At 38.8% G+C, this 18,239-nt stretch overlaps 1 protein-coding gene across 5 annotated transcripts in view; it reads left to right on the forward strand.

The window, feature by feature from the left end:
- Nucleotides 1-6,957: 6,957 nt before the first annotated feature.
- Nucleotides 6,958-18,239, forward strand: part of NFAT5 (nuclear factor of activated T cells 5) — a 132,701-nt gene continuing 121,419 nt past the window's right edge. Inside the window, exons 1-2 of one of the 5 annotated variants that reach the window (XM_060083032.1) lie at nt 6,958-7,336; nt 9,067-9,120. In XM_060083032.1, the coding sequence (XP_059939015.1) occupies nt 7,264-7,336; nt 9,067-9,120 (127 nt within the window). In that variant the 5' untranslated portion in view covers nt 6,958-7,263. Of the gene's footprint in view, nt 7,337-7,791; nt 7,813-9,066; nt 9,121-18,239 lie in introns of those variants that run through there. The other 4 variants (XM_060083031.1, XM_060083035.1, XM_060083034.1 and 1 more) reach the window with 4 other exon arrangements.

Raw genomic sequence — 18,239 nt, forward strand, 5'->3', positions numbered from 1 at the left:
TTCACTTGCCACTTCATCAAATAGCCTCTGATAGGCTTATCATAAACAGGTGTGTGCATCCATGAGAAATACATATCTGTCAGATATTTCCTTGGATCATGTGATTACATGCTCCTTGGGTAGGTTTTGACCACTGAGGTATGTGAACACTGCAGAGAAAATACCAAGTCTATCTAGAAGCAATGAGAACTCTAAAGGTGGCCCCCAACTCTGCAGACGAAGTCAGATTTGGGGCTGAGGGTGAACCTGCTCAAGAGCAGTGATACAGGTTACATCTTCCTCTTTCCCTCTGGAGGGAAATCTACTAGATCAACCCTCCATGGGTTTTTCTCTCTGTTTTTCTCTTCCTGAATTTCCCCCCTTTTCATATCTCTTGCACCCAAAAAGGATACTTATTTAATAACTATAAAGGGAAGATGATCTATTTGTTCCCTATGGCTCCAGTTCAGACAATCAGGGCTAAGTTCAGAGTTCCCTTAGCCTGTTTTTTACCTGGCTTTTAAAATGCTTTTGGTCTAGGCCTTACAGAGTAAACCTTAGGTCCATTATTACCCAAGTCTTCCGTGAATGGATGGTTTGCAAACTGATCCTCTTTAAAGACATTATGGCTGCTTTTTATTTCCACAAGCCTTTTTTTTTTCTTTTTTTCGGAAGAATTGTTGGCCTTTAGGATTCTTGAAATTCTTCCACATGCAGTTACTCTGAAAGCAAGCATTTAAAGGCTTAAATGTTAATGCTGAAGTATGTTTAGAGTGAAAATTGGGAATGCAAGCTCATGTAGATTTGTTTCTTATCAGTTTACTCTTTTGCTGAGTTTCAGCAAGTTGTGTTTACTTGGATTTCCTACTGGTAGGAAGTAAATCCAGGATAATTTCTTTTCTGGTTAGAGTTTTTGCTGCTCTAGATAACTAAGTATAAAGTCTCTTGGGGTAATTCATGTTTAGTGGTGTTTGCATGTCTGTTAAATATTTTTTCGATAGGTTAATTTATTGGGCTCCAACGATGAAGAAACTATTGGTGGATATTTCAAACCTTTGTCCCATTATCTCCTTTTCTTGAATATTCTCAGAATTTCTCTCTCCCTCACTCAACATTTAAGCAGTTTTGAGTTCCTCTAATTCTACTTTCACGATATATACTACACAACGCCTTCTTTCCATTTTTTTCAGACTCTTCTCTTTAGGGCCTCATTCACTCTTGCCTGGGTTCTCTTTCCAGGCTCTCAGATGCCAGTTTGCTCTCCACACTGCTGCCTCTGTTATTTACTTAAAATAGAGCTCCGGGCAGGTCATTTCCCTCCTCAAAAACTTTCAATGGCCCCCCAGTGCCTATAGGATAAAGAACAAAATCCTTGGCATAATGTTTAAGGCCTTTCACCTCTGCCCTTTTCTTACTTTTTTAGTTTCTCCTTTCATTCTATCCATCTCTGTACCCAGTGTCAAACTCCTATTAAAATATCTACAAATGGCTTATTAGAGAGTTTGTTTCATTCTGTCTTGGCGCTACATTATGTGCTCACAATCAGTTATAAGTTATTTAGGGCAAGGATGTGTTTTATTTATTTTGATCTTCTTAGAGACTGTACAACCAGTGTTCACAATATATTAGAGAGGGATCCATGAATGTAATTTACTGTGATAATTGCTATACTAACAGTTTGAACAAAATGCTATGGGAGCCCAGAGGGGAGAAAAATTAATATTGCTTGGAAGGGTTCAGGATGAATTCACAGGTGAACTAATATCCGAGCTGGACTTGGAAGGATAAGTAGGATTTTTACAGGTAGAGAAACTGAATGAATAAATAAATGAATGTTCTCTCTAAGCCTCATGTTTTATAATTAGATTCTAACACCTGTGGGTAGATCCCTTGTGTGTCGCTTCCCATGTCTGGAGCGGTCCACATTTCTCTATTCGGCTGAAACAAATGTTTCTTAGGTGGAATATATTATTTCTAAAGTCAGTCTAGTTTATCCAATAACTTCAACTTAGCCCTTTAATTCTGGAGCTTAGTTGTGGATGACCAATTCAACTATTTTATCATTGCATCCTTAACCTAAGTATTTAGCCATAATCCTCAGCAAAGCTGAAAAAAAAAAGACACTCTGCTTCTTTGACCATCTACTGACAAAGTCCAATGAAGCCCAGGTATTTCTTGGAATATTTGTATCAACACATAATAGCTGTGATGCATCACAATGTAAACATTTGTATGTTACAACTTTGCTCTGAAATTATCTAGCCTCTTTTAACCACTTTAGGAAATTGGGGTTGGAGTAAAGAGATATCAGCTGTGGGGTATAGCAGGCAGAGGAGAAAGAGTGATGTGTTAGGTGACATTCCTTCCTTTCCCCCTCTATCAGCTAAGAAAGCAAAAGGATAATTTATTTCTAGATACCTGTACAGAACTCTAGCTTAGCACCTGTCACAATGTGAGTTTGTTTACTTACAAGTCATCTCCCTCACCAGGCTGAGAGTAAACTTCTCATATTCGTCTCTGTAAAAATCTTCGTGTTTCCTGTATCTAGCATAGTTCCAGGAGCCCATGTGTGGAAAGAGGGAAGAATGGATTTAATTCATATGGAGGAATGTTTTTTCATCTTTTCCAGGTTATGGATTTCTTTTTAAGAAAGCTTATGAATGTTAAAGACTTTCATCCCAAAGAAAGAGATGTATGTAGGTACACAGTTGCAAAAATTTGTATACAAGTTTAGGGAGATCACAGATGTCTTGAAGAACATGGACCTCAGGTTAAAACTCCATGAATTGAGAGAGGGTAATGGCAAATTGTAAAACCACTTCTAATTTGTACTCTTGGTCAAACTAATATTACAGCTGAGGTAGGGTTACTAGACTCAATATATATTATAATTAGATGTGGAAAGAGCACCATAGCAAACATAGGTGGTGGTATCAAGACCAGTGTGAATAAGAACTTGTGCAGTTTGCGTAAGTCTAACCCGCCTACTGTTGGGATGGGATGACCTAGAGATGTCTTCCTTTCTTGGTTTAATTCACTCAGGGGTTTCTATTTTCCCATTAAAATTTCTCCTCCCTAATCCACCCTTTGAATCCCTCTGGCATTTACCTCCTTTCTCACTGCTAAGTCCGCTGGATTCAAACTGATTGCACTGTATCTCAGGACTTGCAATCATTCTAGATCTTGAGAGACTTGTTTCCATGAGACTTCAAATGAAAACTCCAACTCAGACCAACCAACTCATAAAGTGCCAAAGTACTTCATCAAAGTGAATTAGATGCTTGATTATCAGATTTGGGCACTTTGAAAGATGTAAGAAGTGAGAATATTCTTAACTCAATGGCAAAACTATGGAAACAAATTTCGTCTTCAGAAATATTTGCTAGAACACGTTCTAAGGGTGAAAATTGACACATAAACACAATCAAATAAGAATTTGGTTACAATTTTAGCACAAATTTAGTCACTGCTATTCCCACCACTATCAATTCTCCATTATCTTTAAAAAATTATTTATTTATTTATTTTTGGCTGCGTTGGGTTTTCATTGCCGCACGCAGCCTTTCTCTAGTTGCAGTGAGCAGGGGCTGCTCTTTGTTGCAGTGCACAGGCTTCTCATTGTGGGGGCTTCTCTTGTTGCGGAGCACAGGCTCTAGGCACGTAGGCTTCAGTAGTTGTGGCTTGTGGGCTCAGGAGTTGTGGCCTGCGGGCTCTAGAGCGCAGGCTCAGTAGTTGTGGCACATGGGCTTAGTTGCTCCACGGTATGTGGCATCTTCCCAGACCAGGGATCGAACCCGTGTCCCCTGCATTGGCAGGCAGATTCTTAACCATTGTGCCACCAGGGCAGTTCCAATTCTCCATTATTAAGGAGTGTTCCCAAGGTGGGGCAAAGATAATTTGTGGTCTAAACGTTTTTTTGGTCTATGACTCGAATCTCTCTAGAAATTTTCCTTTCAGGTTTCGTGTTTGTTTAGCAGGTTCTCTACAATGTACGTGTGACTAAAATTATTTCAACAGCCTTAATTGTATTACAATGATGAAGATTCTGTAGATCTTGTGACAACACATTCCTCTGTTCTGTATGAGTTTAATTCCTTTTCAGTGGTTGATATTTGAACCTCTTTCATTGAGAGCAGATCCAGCTACACAATTCGCTAAGGGCCTAAACAGGTCCAGGAGGGGTTAAAGAACACACCATCAATATAAGAACTGCCACTCTATTGCACAATTTACACAACCTTGTAGTTGAATCTGGGCTTCTTGTGACTTTTTAATAAAATAACTACGGAATGTGATACAACAATTGGGAAGTAACGTAAAGAAATTCTACAAACTACTAAATCTGCTTTATGTTTTGTTCCATGACTATTGTAATTTTCAGTGAGAGGAGATTTCCAAAGTTTATATGCTTAAAGTTTTACTTTTCGTTGTGCATAAAGTTTTATGAAGGTATACGATTTGGTGATAGGGTGGTTTTTAAAATATAAAATAAGATTATTTCTAATATCATATAGAAGGGGAAGCAAATGAGATATTTATGACCAGAGAAGGAAATATCATTGGAACTTGAGGTAGCATGTAATTTACTAAAGACACAATGATCAGATAGTTATTTTTGGTAACCCTGAATATCAGAAAGATCATATTGTATTTTGTGATCAGAGCAGAGCAAACACTGTTTACTAATGAATTTATGTGTGTTTTCAGTCACTGAAAATTTAAGTACAAACGGAATATCTGGGTCTCTATGCTATTGCGAAGCAAGACCATGAAAACTATCCATTTAAGCACTTTTTCCAAAAAATGTATCTCTGTAAAAGGATGGGAGGTGGAGTTAACCATTGAATTTTCAAATATTCATTTAGATATAGTCTCTGCTTGATGCAGGGTTTGATGGAGTGGGGCCTGAGCTTAAAGAATCCCTGGAATTCACAGTCTAGGTCAAGTCACTCTTTGGGAGACCCCTATTCACTTTGCTCTTACTTAATCAGGGGAAATCTGATTAACATAAACAACAAAGCATCAGTCCTGGGGGAAAAAAATCACAAAAGGGCAGAGAAGTGTTGAGGGAAAGGGGAAGGAAGAGGCCTTGCCAATTCTTGACTTGTTAATTAGAGTCAGAACAGCAATGGGGATTTCCTATACCCTAAGTTTGTTGAATGATTACATAGGTCTGGGGAAGAGGGATACTCAGAGTGACTCACCTCATTTTTTTTTTTTTGTATTGGGGTTTTGTCTGGTGCATTGCAATTTCCTCTCCTCACAGGTCTCCAACAGGTGTTTACACCTACTCAGATTCAAAAGCTTTGGCCTAGGCCTTAGCCCGTTGGGCAATGTGGGGTTTGAATCTTCCTCTCTTAAATGAGTGGGACTCGAACCAGTTTTGAAGGGACTTCTGTTGGGACTTGTTACAACAGCGTACAGTGGTGATGTAGATTTGAGGACAGTTTCTTGTTCTGCTTTGCCATCTTGGGGTGGTTCTGAAAAGCTTTCTTACCTCTGACAGGAAGAAAATGTTCACAGGGTTGATTACTACACAGAATGCAGTAAAGGGAACTGGGCAACCTGACTCAGATGTTCAGATGGAAAGATAGGTAGACTCCGATGACACCAGTTTAAATTCTAGGTCTGCGGGTAAAGCTTTGCAGAGGGACCCACCCCAGAGACATCTGCACAGGGGCCTCCTTTGCTGAGAGCTTCTCCCCCATCCCTGCCACTCCAAGTCCAGATGAACTGCTCAAATTCCTAGGGGAAAGCCTCTATAAATTGTGTGTGTGTATTCATATGTATGCATAATACTAATTTTGAAGCTTTGTAACTATCTTTGTAGATAAAATAAGAGAAACTTATAAAACTTATAAACTAACTCAAATAGCTTAAAAATGTTGCCCCAGTGACCGCTGGCATCAATATTTTACACAAGATTAAAATTCCCAAGTAGCATACCCTGCACTCCAATTGATATTTTAATAACTTGATTAAAAATTTCTCAGAAGTCTATTAGAGTCAGGAAACGGTCTGCGGTGTAGGTGAGGATTTTCAGTTTTTGCAACGGAAACTTTTGGCCGCCATCAACAGAATAGCAAAAACTCAAATGTGTTCTTCCCCCATCCTTGCCTAGTCCAAAGGTAAAAAAATGAAAACCGTTTGGAAGAATGGTTTTTAAGTTTGCTTTTTTCCTCTACAACAGTCACGTGGATTAATATGATTCAATTTTTAAATCGACTTTTATCTCCCACACCGAATAAACCCGGCCATCCCAGCACAATCAGAAAGACTTAAAAAAAATTTTTTTTTCAGCCCCTAAAGGTTGGGGGAGGGGGGAGAGAAAAAAGGGGAAGGGCAAAGGTAAGGGGAAAGGGTACTTTAATTAAAAAACAACCAATAACGCGAGGTCTTCAAGATATGGTCCGTCATTTCCTAATTAAGAAATGAGTTTGACAGCCTTTTGACCAACTCAATTCAGACATTGCTATGCAAACCCCAAAGGGGTGGTGACTGTGCAAGCGACGACACTCCATTCCCCTGCGAGACTCCAAGCCTGCCCACCCAGGACGTTCCGGCTCTGGGGTCTTTCCCCTTTTCTCGCAGACGCGTCGGCTCCCCTCCTCCCCAGGTCTATCTCCTCCTACGCTCAGCTCGGCGCTGGGCCGGCCGCCTTCGGCTCGCCGCCACCAGGTCGGTGCAAATACCTTTTCCCTCCCCGGGGCCCCAGGCGCGGACACCTCCCAGCCTCCCTCCCTCCCTGCCGGCGGGGCCCTTTCCCTGCTCGGGAACAGCAGCCCCAGGCCGCTGTTCGCAGGAAGCGAAGCCCTTGTTGATGCTGTTCCGTGGTGCGCCGCTCCGCCCTCCGGCGCCGCCCGGGCTCTTCCCCGCTCTGGGGCGCCCCCCCCCTCCGCGCCTGCGCAGTGCCCCGCGGGAGGCGGGGCTCAGATTCCTGTCAGCGGCGGCGGCGGCGGCGGCGGTGGCGGCGGCGGCAGCGACCGTCAGTTTTCGCTGAGGAGAAGCACGAAGCGGACCCGTTGGCTCTCCCCCTCCCTTTCCCCGCCCTGAACCCCCCTCCTGGCTCGCCGAAAATTAGTCTCCGTGGAGTTTCCCCTCCACCCCGCCTCCGTTTCCTCGGTCCTCGGCTCGGTGGAAGTCACTGCCCTCGAAGAGGAGGCAGCGGCAGCCGCCCTCGCCTGCCGCCCCCGGTTCGGTGCCCGCGGTCCCGGAGAGGAGGTGCCGCCGCCACCGCCGCTCCACCCCTCCCGCTGCCCTCGGGCCGGGCTGGGTCGAGCTGCGATGCCCTCGGACTTCATCTCATTGCTCAGCGCGGACCTAGACCTGGAGTCGCCCAAGTCCCTGTACTCGCGAGGTGAGTCAGGCTGGGGGCTGGGGCGTGGGGGCGGGGAGGCCCGGCCCCGTGGAGCCGGAGGGGTCCCGGTCGGGGGCGGCTGCCGAGCCCCTGCCGGGATGGCCTGTCTTGCGGGGGTGGGGAGAGGCCGAGGAGGTCGGGGGTTGGTGGAAGGGGCCCGGGAGGAGTGGCGGCCCCTCCCCCGCGGAGCCGCCGGCTGCACGGGGCCCGAATGCCGTCGGTCCCCGGGTCTCTGCGGACCCGGTGGCTCTGAGCGCTCCTCGGCGGTCGGTCCCCGCCACCCTCCTCGAGCGGCCGGCCCTGGCCTCCCCGGCTCGGGGATCACCTCGGACTGGGCCCCGCGCTGGGGCCGCCGCGATCCGGCCGCCGCGGCTCCTCTCACCAGGACCATCGTCCCCGGCAAAGTTGCCCCCAAACGGGTGGCGTAGCCTGGAGCGGGTTCTGGGTTCAGGGTCACCATTTTTCTCCCTCTCCAGGTTGTTTGTGTGCCGTCGTTCTGCCCCCCTCTCCCTCCGGCCTAGTCCACTCCCTCCCCTTGTTGGGACGGCCCCCCTCGACCAGGCGTCCTTCTTTCCTCGTCATCTTATGGCTGGAAAGAGCCCGAATTTTCTTTCCTTTTCTTTCTTTCTTTTTTTCCTCTCTTTGCACTTCTGTGGCATTCTAATTACTTACTTCTGCCTCTGTTTTACAAAGAGGGGTGCTCTCTCTGGATTAGTTTTATTCCTCTCCTGTCCCAAGGGTACCAGCTCAGGCACAGTCGCTGTCCTTTGAGAATTTTCTCTTTCGTTGCCGTTTAAGGGCTCCTTGCAGGGAGGGGGCATCGGACACAGTTTCCCGTTTTAAAACTCTTTTGGCTAAGGCCTGAAGGGGATTCCCGGGATATAAAATATTAACACTTGAGCTGATCTCTACTGGGGTTAAATTCCTATACTGGACACCACAAGAATGTGTTAGAACAGGTTCCTTGTGCAAGGGCCATCAAACCAAAATGCTCCCACTGCACTCTTAGTCACTTTTTAAATCACTGGGAGGGGGCAAAAGACATAACTGGGCTATTAGCTATTCATTTTACCATGTTAAAAAAAACATTGTGTGCCATTGTGAACCTCCTTCCTGAGAAATTCAGGGTTTCTTCAGTTTTTGATTTGATGTATCCATCCGCTGATTCCATGCCCTGCAAAAAGGGGGTCTTCAGCTTCACATTCGTGTATTTAAAATCGTTGAAGTGAATCAGAGTGAGGTGGTTTTCTCTGGAAGGTGCTGGACTTTATAGACTGACGATTGAGTTTGTACACAGAGTCCTACTTAGTAACTGTAGCCATTGTCTGTTGCTCTGATGACTTTAGTTGGCAGTCACCATCCTGAAGTAGTTTGGAAATATTGTAGTTTTGAGTGTCAGAAAGGAAGAGACGATATCTAGAGGTGATTCTTAGAGAAGGGCTAATGTGGTACATTTGGGTGCTAAGAATAGTCAAGACATTAACACCGTTTGTGCAGTAATCATCAGATAATTTTCCATGAAACAAATGCTTTATGAAAATCTAAGTTTAGTATAGAGACCAGTGTAGAGGCAATTCAGCCTTCTTTTGCCGAGAATATATTCACAAATAGGGACTTCAGCTCTTAAAAATACGTGACAATTATATAAGAGATGTATGCTATCCTTGGCTTTTTTTTTTTTTTTAAGTCATTCAGCATAAAAAGTACTTAATGCTTTTTGTGTTTTTCAGATTCTCTGAAGTTACACCCATCACAGAATTTTCATAGAGCTGGACTATTGGAAGGTCAGCAAAGTGCCATTTTAAAGCATATTGTGTGAGTATGCAAAGGCTTTCTCTGAAATGGTGTTTAAATGAGAAAGTGTTAAACTTTGCAAACTCATACAATCTAGTTTTCTCCTAAAGAGCCTGATCCTTCTTTTAGAGCAGCTGAATGTTTTAGTGGATTTTGTTACTGTGTTTGATGTCCTTGTTAGCTATTGTATCTGTTTCGAGAAGCCTTGGGAAAACCCCCCACAAAACTATTAAAAATTATGTGTTGGGTATTCTACTTTAGAATTCCATATCTTGATTCTAGTTTTTTACAAAACAAACTGAATATGAAAAGGCTCAAACATTAAGATCATGAACATAACTAAAAGAGTGACACCAAACACATATTTAGTTTTGAAAGTCAGAATTTAGAACTTTCATATGCTGAGCATTTCAGAATGGCATATTAATTATTTATTACAAAAGCATTGATGTCATTACTCTTGCATCATTTTTAAGGATAAGGAAAGCCAAGTAATAGAGATGATGATGGAGCTATGCTTAGAAAAAAGGTTTTCAGAAAGTTCTGGAAATGTTAGAATGTGTAGAATAATTTAAACAGCTGACAATTACTTTAGAAAACATTATTCTGGATTGTTTTTAGTATTTTAAGCCAAAAAAAGGACTACTTGTTGTTTTTGCAGTTTTTGAAGTGATTTCACGTATGTCATTTTGAATCATGTAATCCTGGGAACTGGACAGCAAGGATATTAATTTTCCTATTATAAAGATGAGTAACCTGAGGCTGAAATTAAGAGACTTGGGGGAAAAAATCATACGGTAGTAGAAACAGACAGTGCTTTTGTGTTGTAGTTGGTGCTCTTTACCCAAAGCCAGGCGGCCACTGTAAAATATATATGTAACCAGTAACGTAAGCATTTTATCATCCACTTAAAAAAGGCCCTAAATATTTAAGTTTGACTTGAGTGTAGGTGTCAAGGGAAAAAGTGGGTTTTGTAATTAAGCTTAAATTTGAATACCAATTTAGCTACTTGTGACCTTTAGCTCTGTGACCTTGGGCAAGTGATTTTACCTCTCTAAACTTTAATGTTCTTTTATAAAAATGTATATAATCTCTTAAATTTAGTGAGCTAATGTGTATGAAAATGCCTAGTATAGTGTCTGGCTTAATAAATTTTTTTTCCTTTAGTATCAGCTAAATTGTTTTAACTATAATTTAAAGCATATAAAAGTTCTCAGATTAATTATTGATTATATTTATACTTATAAAAAGTCCATAGGTATATATATACCTATGGTATATATTAGTATGAAAATCAACTACAGTTTGAGGCAAGGAATTTTTAGAAGTGTTTCTTAGTGAAGTAGATTTGTTGTTTCTATTTGTATTGTTCAATTTGTGACCATGTTGTGGAGTTATATTTGTCTGTACTAAAACTCATCCATTTTCTGGGCAGCAAACCAGAGTGTTATAATCATAGAGATTATCAAGCAGGAGAAAGATAAGAAAAAAAAACCCGAGTGTTAATTATTTAAGCAAATATTTTTAACAAGTTGATGAAAATTCAGGCAACAATCTAGTATGTATATTTACATCTTTATGCCAAAATACTTTCACTAATTTTTCATTTTGGTTGAGAGGATACTCAGTTATTTAAAGTAAGACCACCCTTTATTGATTATATATAAATTGTAAAATGTATAAGTATCAACTATGTCATGTTCTCTTATATCTTTGATACAAGGTATCATAAGAAAGTTGTTTGCTTGTGTGATGAAAGGATTTAATCTATGTACCCTATTTCTATTTTCAACCTTTTATTATGGACATTTTAAAAAATATACAGAAGTGGAGAGAATAAAATGATGAACACATCATTTTATTTATTTATGGGTTTATGGGTTTATTTATTTATTTATGGGTTTGGTGGTACCCATCACCAAACTTTAATAGCTATCAAAGTATGTCTACTCTTGTTTTTTTAATCCTCTCTCCTCCCCTCAAGCTGTATTATTTTAAAGCAAATACCAGACATCATAATCATTTCATGTATAAATATTTCTGTATTATAGTGATTTTTTTATATTACTTTTTAAAATACTCTATTCCAGGAAATACAAAAAATTCTAATTTATTTCAGCAGGATATAGTACAGCAGGAGGCTGCTGCTCCTAGTGTATAAGAGCAATCTGTGCTAAGTTTGTAGGTTATGTGGTCAGACTTGGGTTCATATCCTTGTTTGACGTTTGTGTGTGACCTCAGCTTAGTCATTTAATCTTTCTGTGCTTCAATTTTCTCTTTTTTAAATGGGGGCAATAATAGTATCTTCATCAGAGGTGTTGTTAAGATTATTTGAGGGGCCTCCCTGGTGGCGCAGTGGTTGAGAGTCCGCCTGCCGATGCAGGGGATACGGGTTCGTGCCCCGATCTGGGAGGATCCCATATGCCGCGGAGCGGCTGGGCCCGTGAGCCATGGCCGCTGGGCCTGCGCATCCGGAGCCTGTGCTCCGCAACAGGAGAGGCCACGACAGTGAGAGGCCCACATACCGCAAAAGGAAAAAAAAAAAAAAAGATTATTTGAGGCAAATTCATGTAAAGCATTTAACCTGGTATATAGTAAACTATAAATGTTAGCTAAATTTTAAAAATTAAATTTAAAATTTTTAAAATTTAAACAGCCATCTATATAGTTTCTACTATGTGCCAGGAACTTTACAAATATGAACTCACTGAATTCTCATAACAGCTGTTTGAGATCATTACTATTACCCCATTTCACAGATGAGGAAGCTAAGGAGGCATAGGGAGTTTCAGTAACTTACCTAGAGTCACACAGCTGGTAAGTTGTAGAGCCAAGATTCCAGCTCAGGTAGTCTCACTTCAGAATCTGTGCTCTTAAGTACTATACTGTACTGACTCCCTATGATATATAATATGAAGTATTGTCTAGTAATATTTATGTCTATATGCTTTACGTCAATAGTCTAGGTTTCTTTTTTCTTTTTTTTTAACAAAGTATTTTTTAACGGTTTAATCCCCCTCACCCCCGTGTTGGGTCTTCGTTGCTGTGCGCAGGCTTTCTCTAGTTGTGGCAAGTGGGGGTTACACTTCATTGTGGTGCGCGGGCTTCTCATTACGGTGGCTTATCTTGTTGTGGAGCACGAGCTCTAGTCACGCAGGCTCAGCAGTTGTGGCACACGGGCTTAGTTGTTCTGTGGCATGTGGGATCTTCCCTGACTAGGGGTCGAACCCGTGTCGCTGCGTTGGCAGGCAGATTCTTAACTACTGCGCCATCAGGGAAGTCCAATAGTCTAGATTTCTATCTAATAACTAAAAACTCAGCCCAGTGTGAAGGGAATTTAATTATTATCATACAATTTGTTAAACTTTTTAGAGAACGTAGGTTTTACAAATTAAAGTATTTTTTGTTTTCTTTTAAGGAAGACAAGGTTGGAAAACCTACAGTTGGGTATTTAGCTTCAAAAATAGATTTTAAATCTCTTTACTATTCAGTTCGCGTTTATCTTTCATATCAATGCTGGTCCTTCTACTCCCTCTCCCCCTTTTCAAGAATAGGAAATTCGTTTCTTTTTTTCTTTTTTTTTTTAACTTGAGATATATTTGACATATTACATTATGTTAGTTTCAAATTCACAACAGTGATTTGATACTTATATATATTGGGAAGTGATCACCATAATAAGTCTAGTTAACATCGGTCACCCTGCATAGTTCTGCTAATACCGTTTTATTTAATTTGGTGATTGCCTGGCAATGGGAAAACAGTCTAGCTATTTAAAGTAATGATATGTAGCCATTAAAATAATGTTTCTGGTGACCCCATAATTACATGTAAAACTCCTAATAAAATAAGTAAATAAAAGATATTGTTGCAATTATATTAAAAATAGCTTACATAGAAAAAATCCTGGACAAAAGTATATGCTACAGATTTTTACTTTTTGATTCTATTTTTGCATTTTCCCTACCTTCTTTAAAGAAGGTGGTTTGTATATATATTTTTAAAAATAAAATGGTTTACACTTACAGTGTTCAGACTTTAAGGCTAGGGTTCTTCTTTGGAGTGCCTGGAAAAAATGTTCAACTACAGGAAAAAAAAAAAAAGGGTGCCATTTCTTACACTTTCTGTATTAAAAAATGTTGATTTTTGGCATATATGGTTTGCTATATAAAAACAGATTAAAAATTAAACTAAATAAGCAAATAATAAGAGGTCATTCTAGAAATACCTATAGAGATGTAAGATAAGATGGTAGAAAAATCAGATAAAACAGGAAAAATAATATAAGCAAATTGGAAGAAGTAATAAAAACAATGGATAAAAAATTTTAAATGCTTTTAAAAATGAGTTAAGAAATTACATATGGATCAAATTAAAAGAAAATATGAAATATTACATTGAGTTAGGGGAAAATAAACTTTTTTTTTAACTACTCTCAATTTGTTTGATATTGTACCATGCATAATTTTACTTTATAGTTCAAAAATGAAAATCCTAAAAATAGTAACAGTTTTTTTTTTACTGATTTTATGGAATATTTCTGAATTGCCATTAAGCCTGATTTATTTCTTTCCTAGGGCCTGTGTTCGTAAGGTAGTTAAGCCATTAACTCTTTTTTTTTTCCCATAAATTTATTTTATTTATTTATTTACTTTCGGCTGCGTTGGGTCTTCGTTGCTGCACTCGGGCTTTCTCTAGTTGCGGCGAGTGGGGGCCACTCTTCATCGTGGTGCGTGGGCCTCTCACTGTCGCGGCCTCTCTTGTTGCAGAGCACAGGCTCCAGACGTGCAGGCTCAGTAGTTGTGGTTCACGGGCCCAGTTGCTCCGCGGCATGTGGGATCTTCCCAGACCAGGGCTCGAACCCGTGTACCCTGCATTGGCAGGCAGATTCTCAACCACTGCGCCACCAGGGAAGCCCCAGGCCATTAACTCTTACATGATGAAATGTATGAAGATATCTTACTGGAAAGGACTTTGTGAAAGTATTTAACATTAAAAGTAATCTATTGGATTCTTTTCTTGTTTAGTATCTATTTTCTCTATCGGTCCATACCTAATAATTATGGAAATGAATTTCAAACATATGACAGAATCATACCTAGTTCATGCCAACTTTTTGCTTCTAGGATCCATCTCTCTCTGATTTCCTATCATTTTTTTTTTTTTTTTTTTGCGGTACGCGGGCCTCTCACTGTTTGTGGCCTCTCCCGTTGCGGAGCACAGTCTCCGGACGTGCAGACTCAGTGGCCATGGCTCACGGGCCTAGCCACTCCGCGGCATGTGGGATCTTCCCGGACCGGGGCACGAACCCGTGTCCCCTGCATCGGCAGGCGGACTCTTAACCACTGTGCCACCAGGGAAGCCCACTATCATTTGTTTTTGTGTCTCTTCCTAAACTCTGCTTTTTTAATTTTTATTTTTATTCAATACTGGAATTCTATTGCTTGTTACAATAAGAGGATAGAAATTCGTATTTAATCAGATGGTCCTTGGTCTGCTCTTGATTCATTCTTGACTCTACTGTATTTATTCCAGGAGTCCCCTAAAACTTGAAAATGGTAGTACAGATAAACATTTCTTATTGTGATCAATGTTATATATAAAAATAGCCACTTTTTATTAGAAAAAGTTGACCCATCAGATTATTTTCTATTAAGAATAACAGGTAATTAGAAAAAAAATAAAGATCAAATTAATCTGAGATATCAGTTGGGCCTGATTAGGTAGTGACAGGATAATTCTGCTAACTTTATAAGAGGTAAAAGACTTTCTTCAATAGATATGTTGCTTATTATCTTACGCTCTTTTCTTGTTGCTAAGATTTTATTTCAAATTACGTGAAAGAGAGTCACGTCTTTTATTTACTGTTGCCTTAATAAAAATCAAGGTTAAAAAACTAATGAGGTATAATACACTAATTATAAACATGTATTTGAATGAAAAGGTAGAAATAGTCTATGGATTAACTACAGGTAATGATTTCGGCTTCCAAATGTAAATAAAACCTGCTGTTGTGATGAAGGGTCTATATTTTTGATGGTTTGAACTAAATATGTGATACATGAGATTTTTCAGTTACTTTTATTTATTCTTAATAACTTAAAATAGATTTTTTCTCTTGCTTTTATTTTTAATATTTACTTGATAAGTAGGTACTGATTATTACTGCTGGCCAGCCATGAATCCTTATCATTTCTTTCCCATTCAGAAATGTTATTATTAGTCCTTTAGTAAATTTGGTACTTGATTTTGAAAGTGAGACAAGAACAGAAAAGTTACTAATAAATAGCCAAGTTGATTACTCTTATCTTTATAAATTTAGTTTTAGTTTAAAAAAATCTATGTAAAGCAGTCTTTGTAGGACATGTCAAAAGAAAGTGTTGGTAAAGAGAAGAAAGAATAATAAATTCAGTGTTAGTAATAATTGAAGTCATTTTTTGAGCAATTTGTGTGTACCAGCATTTTACAGATGTTTTCCACGTTTATTCCTCAGAAAAGTCCTGTGAGATAGTATCAGTATCCCTATTTCATAAACGAGGAAACTGAGGTACAGAGGGATTCACTGATTTTCTTAAGGTTACATAGCTAGTGGAGGAGGCTGGTATTTGAAACTTGACTATTTTACCCCAGAGTTCTGAGTTTATACTTACTTTCTTACAATACAAACATTTGATAATTGGCATTTACACTTCAGGCCCTAAAAAGATTACACCACTGTTCAGATGGTATATAAAGAGTACTTTGTGTAGATTTCTTTAGCTTAACAGTTCCCATAAAGTAAGGAGAGAACTTCTATAAGCCACACATAAAAATCAGTAAAGATTATGATGATGACCCTTTTTAGGAATATTTTAGCACTCAAAATTAGCAAATCATTTCCTGGCTTTGGTGCATGTCTTTAAGATTTAGCTGAAGCACACTGCTGGTTGAACCACCTCTGTTTTGACTGTTGATGGTGCTCAAAAGTGAAAAGGAAGGGGAAGGGTAAGCAAGCTACCACCTAAGGAGAACTGCTTTAAAAACGGAAGATGCCTTGGGGCTCTTGATTTCTTTGGAAGTAGTTTTATGGAAGCATAGAAGTCATTGCACCCTATTTCTGCTGGTATGTTTCAGAGCGTAACTAAACCTGAGAAGAGATGAGCAACAGAAAAAGCAGTACTCATAGAGCATTGGGAGTTAGTTCTATTTATTGTCGTGGTTGGTGTTTGTTTTTGAACTTCCTGAAAATTCTGTTAGGCAGTAGAAAATTTGCGTTTTAATTCTAGTCAAGCCTTGAGACCATGTGGAAAATCGTGTAAGCATTCCTTTTCTTCAGCAGAGACATTGTCATCAGTCTTGCTTACCTAAGAGTTGTGAGGAAGAATAACTGAAATAATGTTAAAGGATTTTGAAAACTATGAAATGCTATACGAATAGTGATATTTTGCATAGGGCCCTATTAATTTACTTTGGTTCTTCTTTCCACTGTCTGTCTCTTTTTTTTCCCAATCTTCCCATTCTACCCATGTCTCCATTTTCTCATGGTACTCTCCACATTTTGCTTGTTGGTTCTGCTGTTACTTCTTGTATCCTTTCTCTCTTTCCCCTCTCTTTTAGAAAAACAAACCATCCTTATAGAGGTACCCAGGTACACCCATTTCAAGTGTTCCTTGAGTTTTTAACAGGTGTATACATTTGTGTAATCACTACAGACAAGATACAGAACATTTCAGTCATCCCGTTAAGCTACCTCTTGATCTTTTGCAGTAAATTCTGCCCACTCCAGCCCCTCAGGAAAACTGATCTGTTTTTCCTTACCAAAGATTACTTTTGCCTTTTTTTAGAATTTTGTTTAAATGGATTTATACAGTACTCACTATATTTACAGTATACAGTGTGTACTCTTTTCTCTTTAACTTTTGTTGTTCAACCACCATAACCTTCTAGAAAGGAAAACTAGTTTTTTATAGGACATAAAGTTAATAAGGCATTTTTTATTCTCTTATATATTCCTATATTCTATAATGTAGCCAAGTATAGTTTTTTAGAGATGATTTTTTATGCTTATGTGCAAGGTTATAGGTTACTTAGTCATAATATTATTATATTATAGTTATAGTATTACATAGTAATAATATAATAATAATATTATTCATTCACTCAAAGTGAATTCACCCATATATCCTGGCCACATATTGCTTATAGTTTAGTAAAAGAGATTGTATGTAAATAAACAGTGATAACACAGAGTTTTAAAGGGTTTTGTAATTCAATCTGGAATGAAGAATGAAGTTAATATGAAGTTCCTATTTGTTAATAGGAAAATACTTTTGTGTGAAGTATACCTGACCATATAGTTTGCCCCCATACTTAATAACTGTAAAATGAAGTTTAAAACTTTAAACTTTCTTTTTAAAATAGTTTAAGTCTTCAGAGGGTTATAGAGCTGAAGAGTATGTAGGTAGGGGGTATGTACTTATTTGTACTCTGATGATTTCTGTAGGTTAAGCATAAATTAGGTAAAGACAATATGAGCTTTCTGTCCCATGTAAGTGAGTACCATCTTGTGCTTAACTGTAAAAATACTACTGTAAACGGTAATTAATGATAATAAATTAATGTTCACAAGTTATAAATTTATAACTTGTGAACATTATAGGCTTAATTTATCAGTGCCTAGATAATGGGCAGTTATAAGTACTTTAGAAACACTGTAAATCAAAAGTTTACTTGAGTAAGTTTTTATAAAATTGTATTGTGACCTCCAAGACTTTTTTCTATATTCCTTTTTCATTTTTATTGTTAGGTCATACTCTCTAGACTATTAGGCTAATGTAGAGTGAATGAATGGGAAATATAAACATATAGTTGAATTTTATAATTTTAAAATTATTTTTGAAGAACTTTTTATTTTCTTAGTTTATTTTTACCTATAATGTTGAGTACAGGATGAAAATTTATATATAATATTTGAATAACATGCTTTGGTTAAAATTACAACTTAATTCCTTTAAAAAACTCATTGCTTTAAAAAAACTGGGTAATGAAGTAGTTGAAGAACAGAAAGTAATTAGTTAACCAAATTACTACTCTGTTATAGTAAACATAAATAACATGTTTATAGTATATA

The sequence above is a fragment of the Mesoplodon densirostris genome, chromosome 19, assembly GCF_025265405.1.
Source record: "Mesoplodon densirostris isolate mMesDen1 chromosome 19, mMesDen1 primary haplotype, whole genome shotgun sequence".
Lineage (NCBI taxonomy): Eukaryota > Metazoa > Chordata > Mammalia > Artiodactyla > Ziphiidae > Mesoplodon > Mesoplodon densirostris.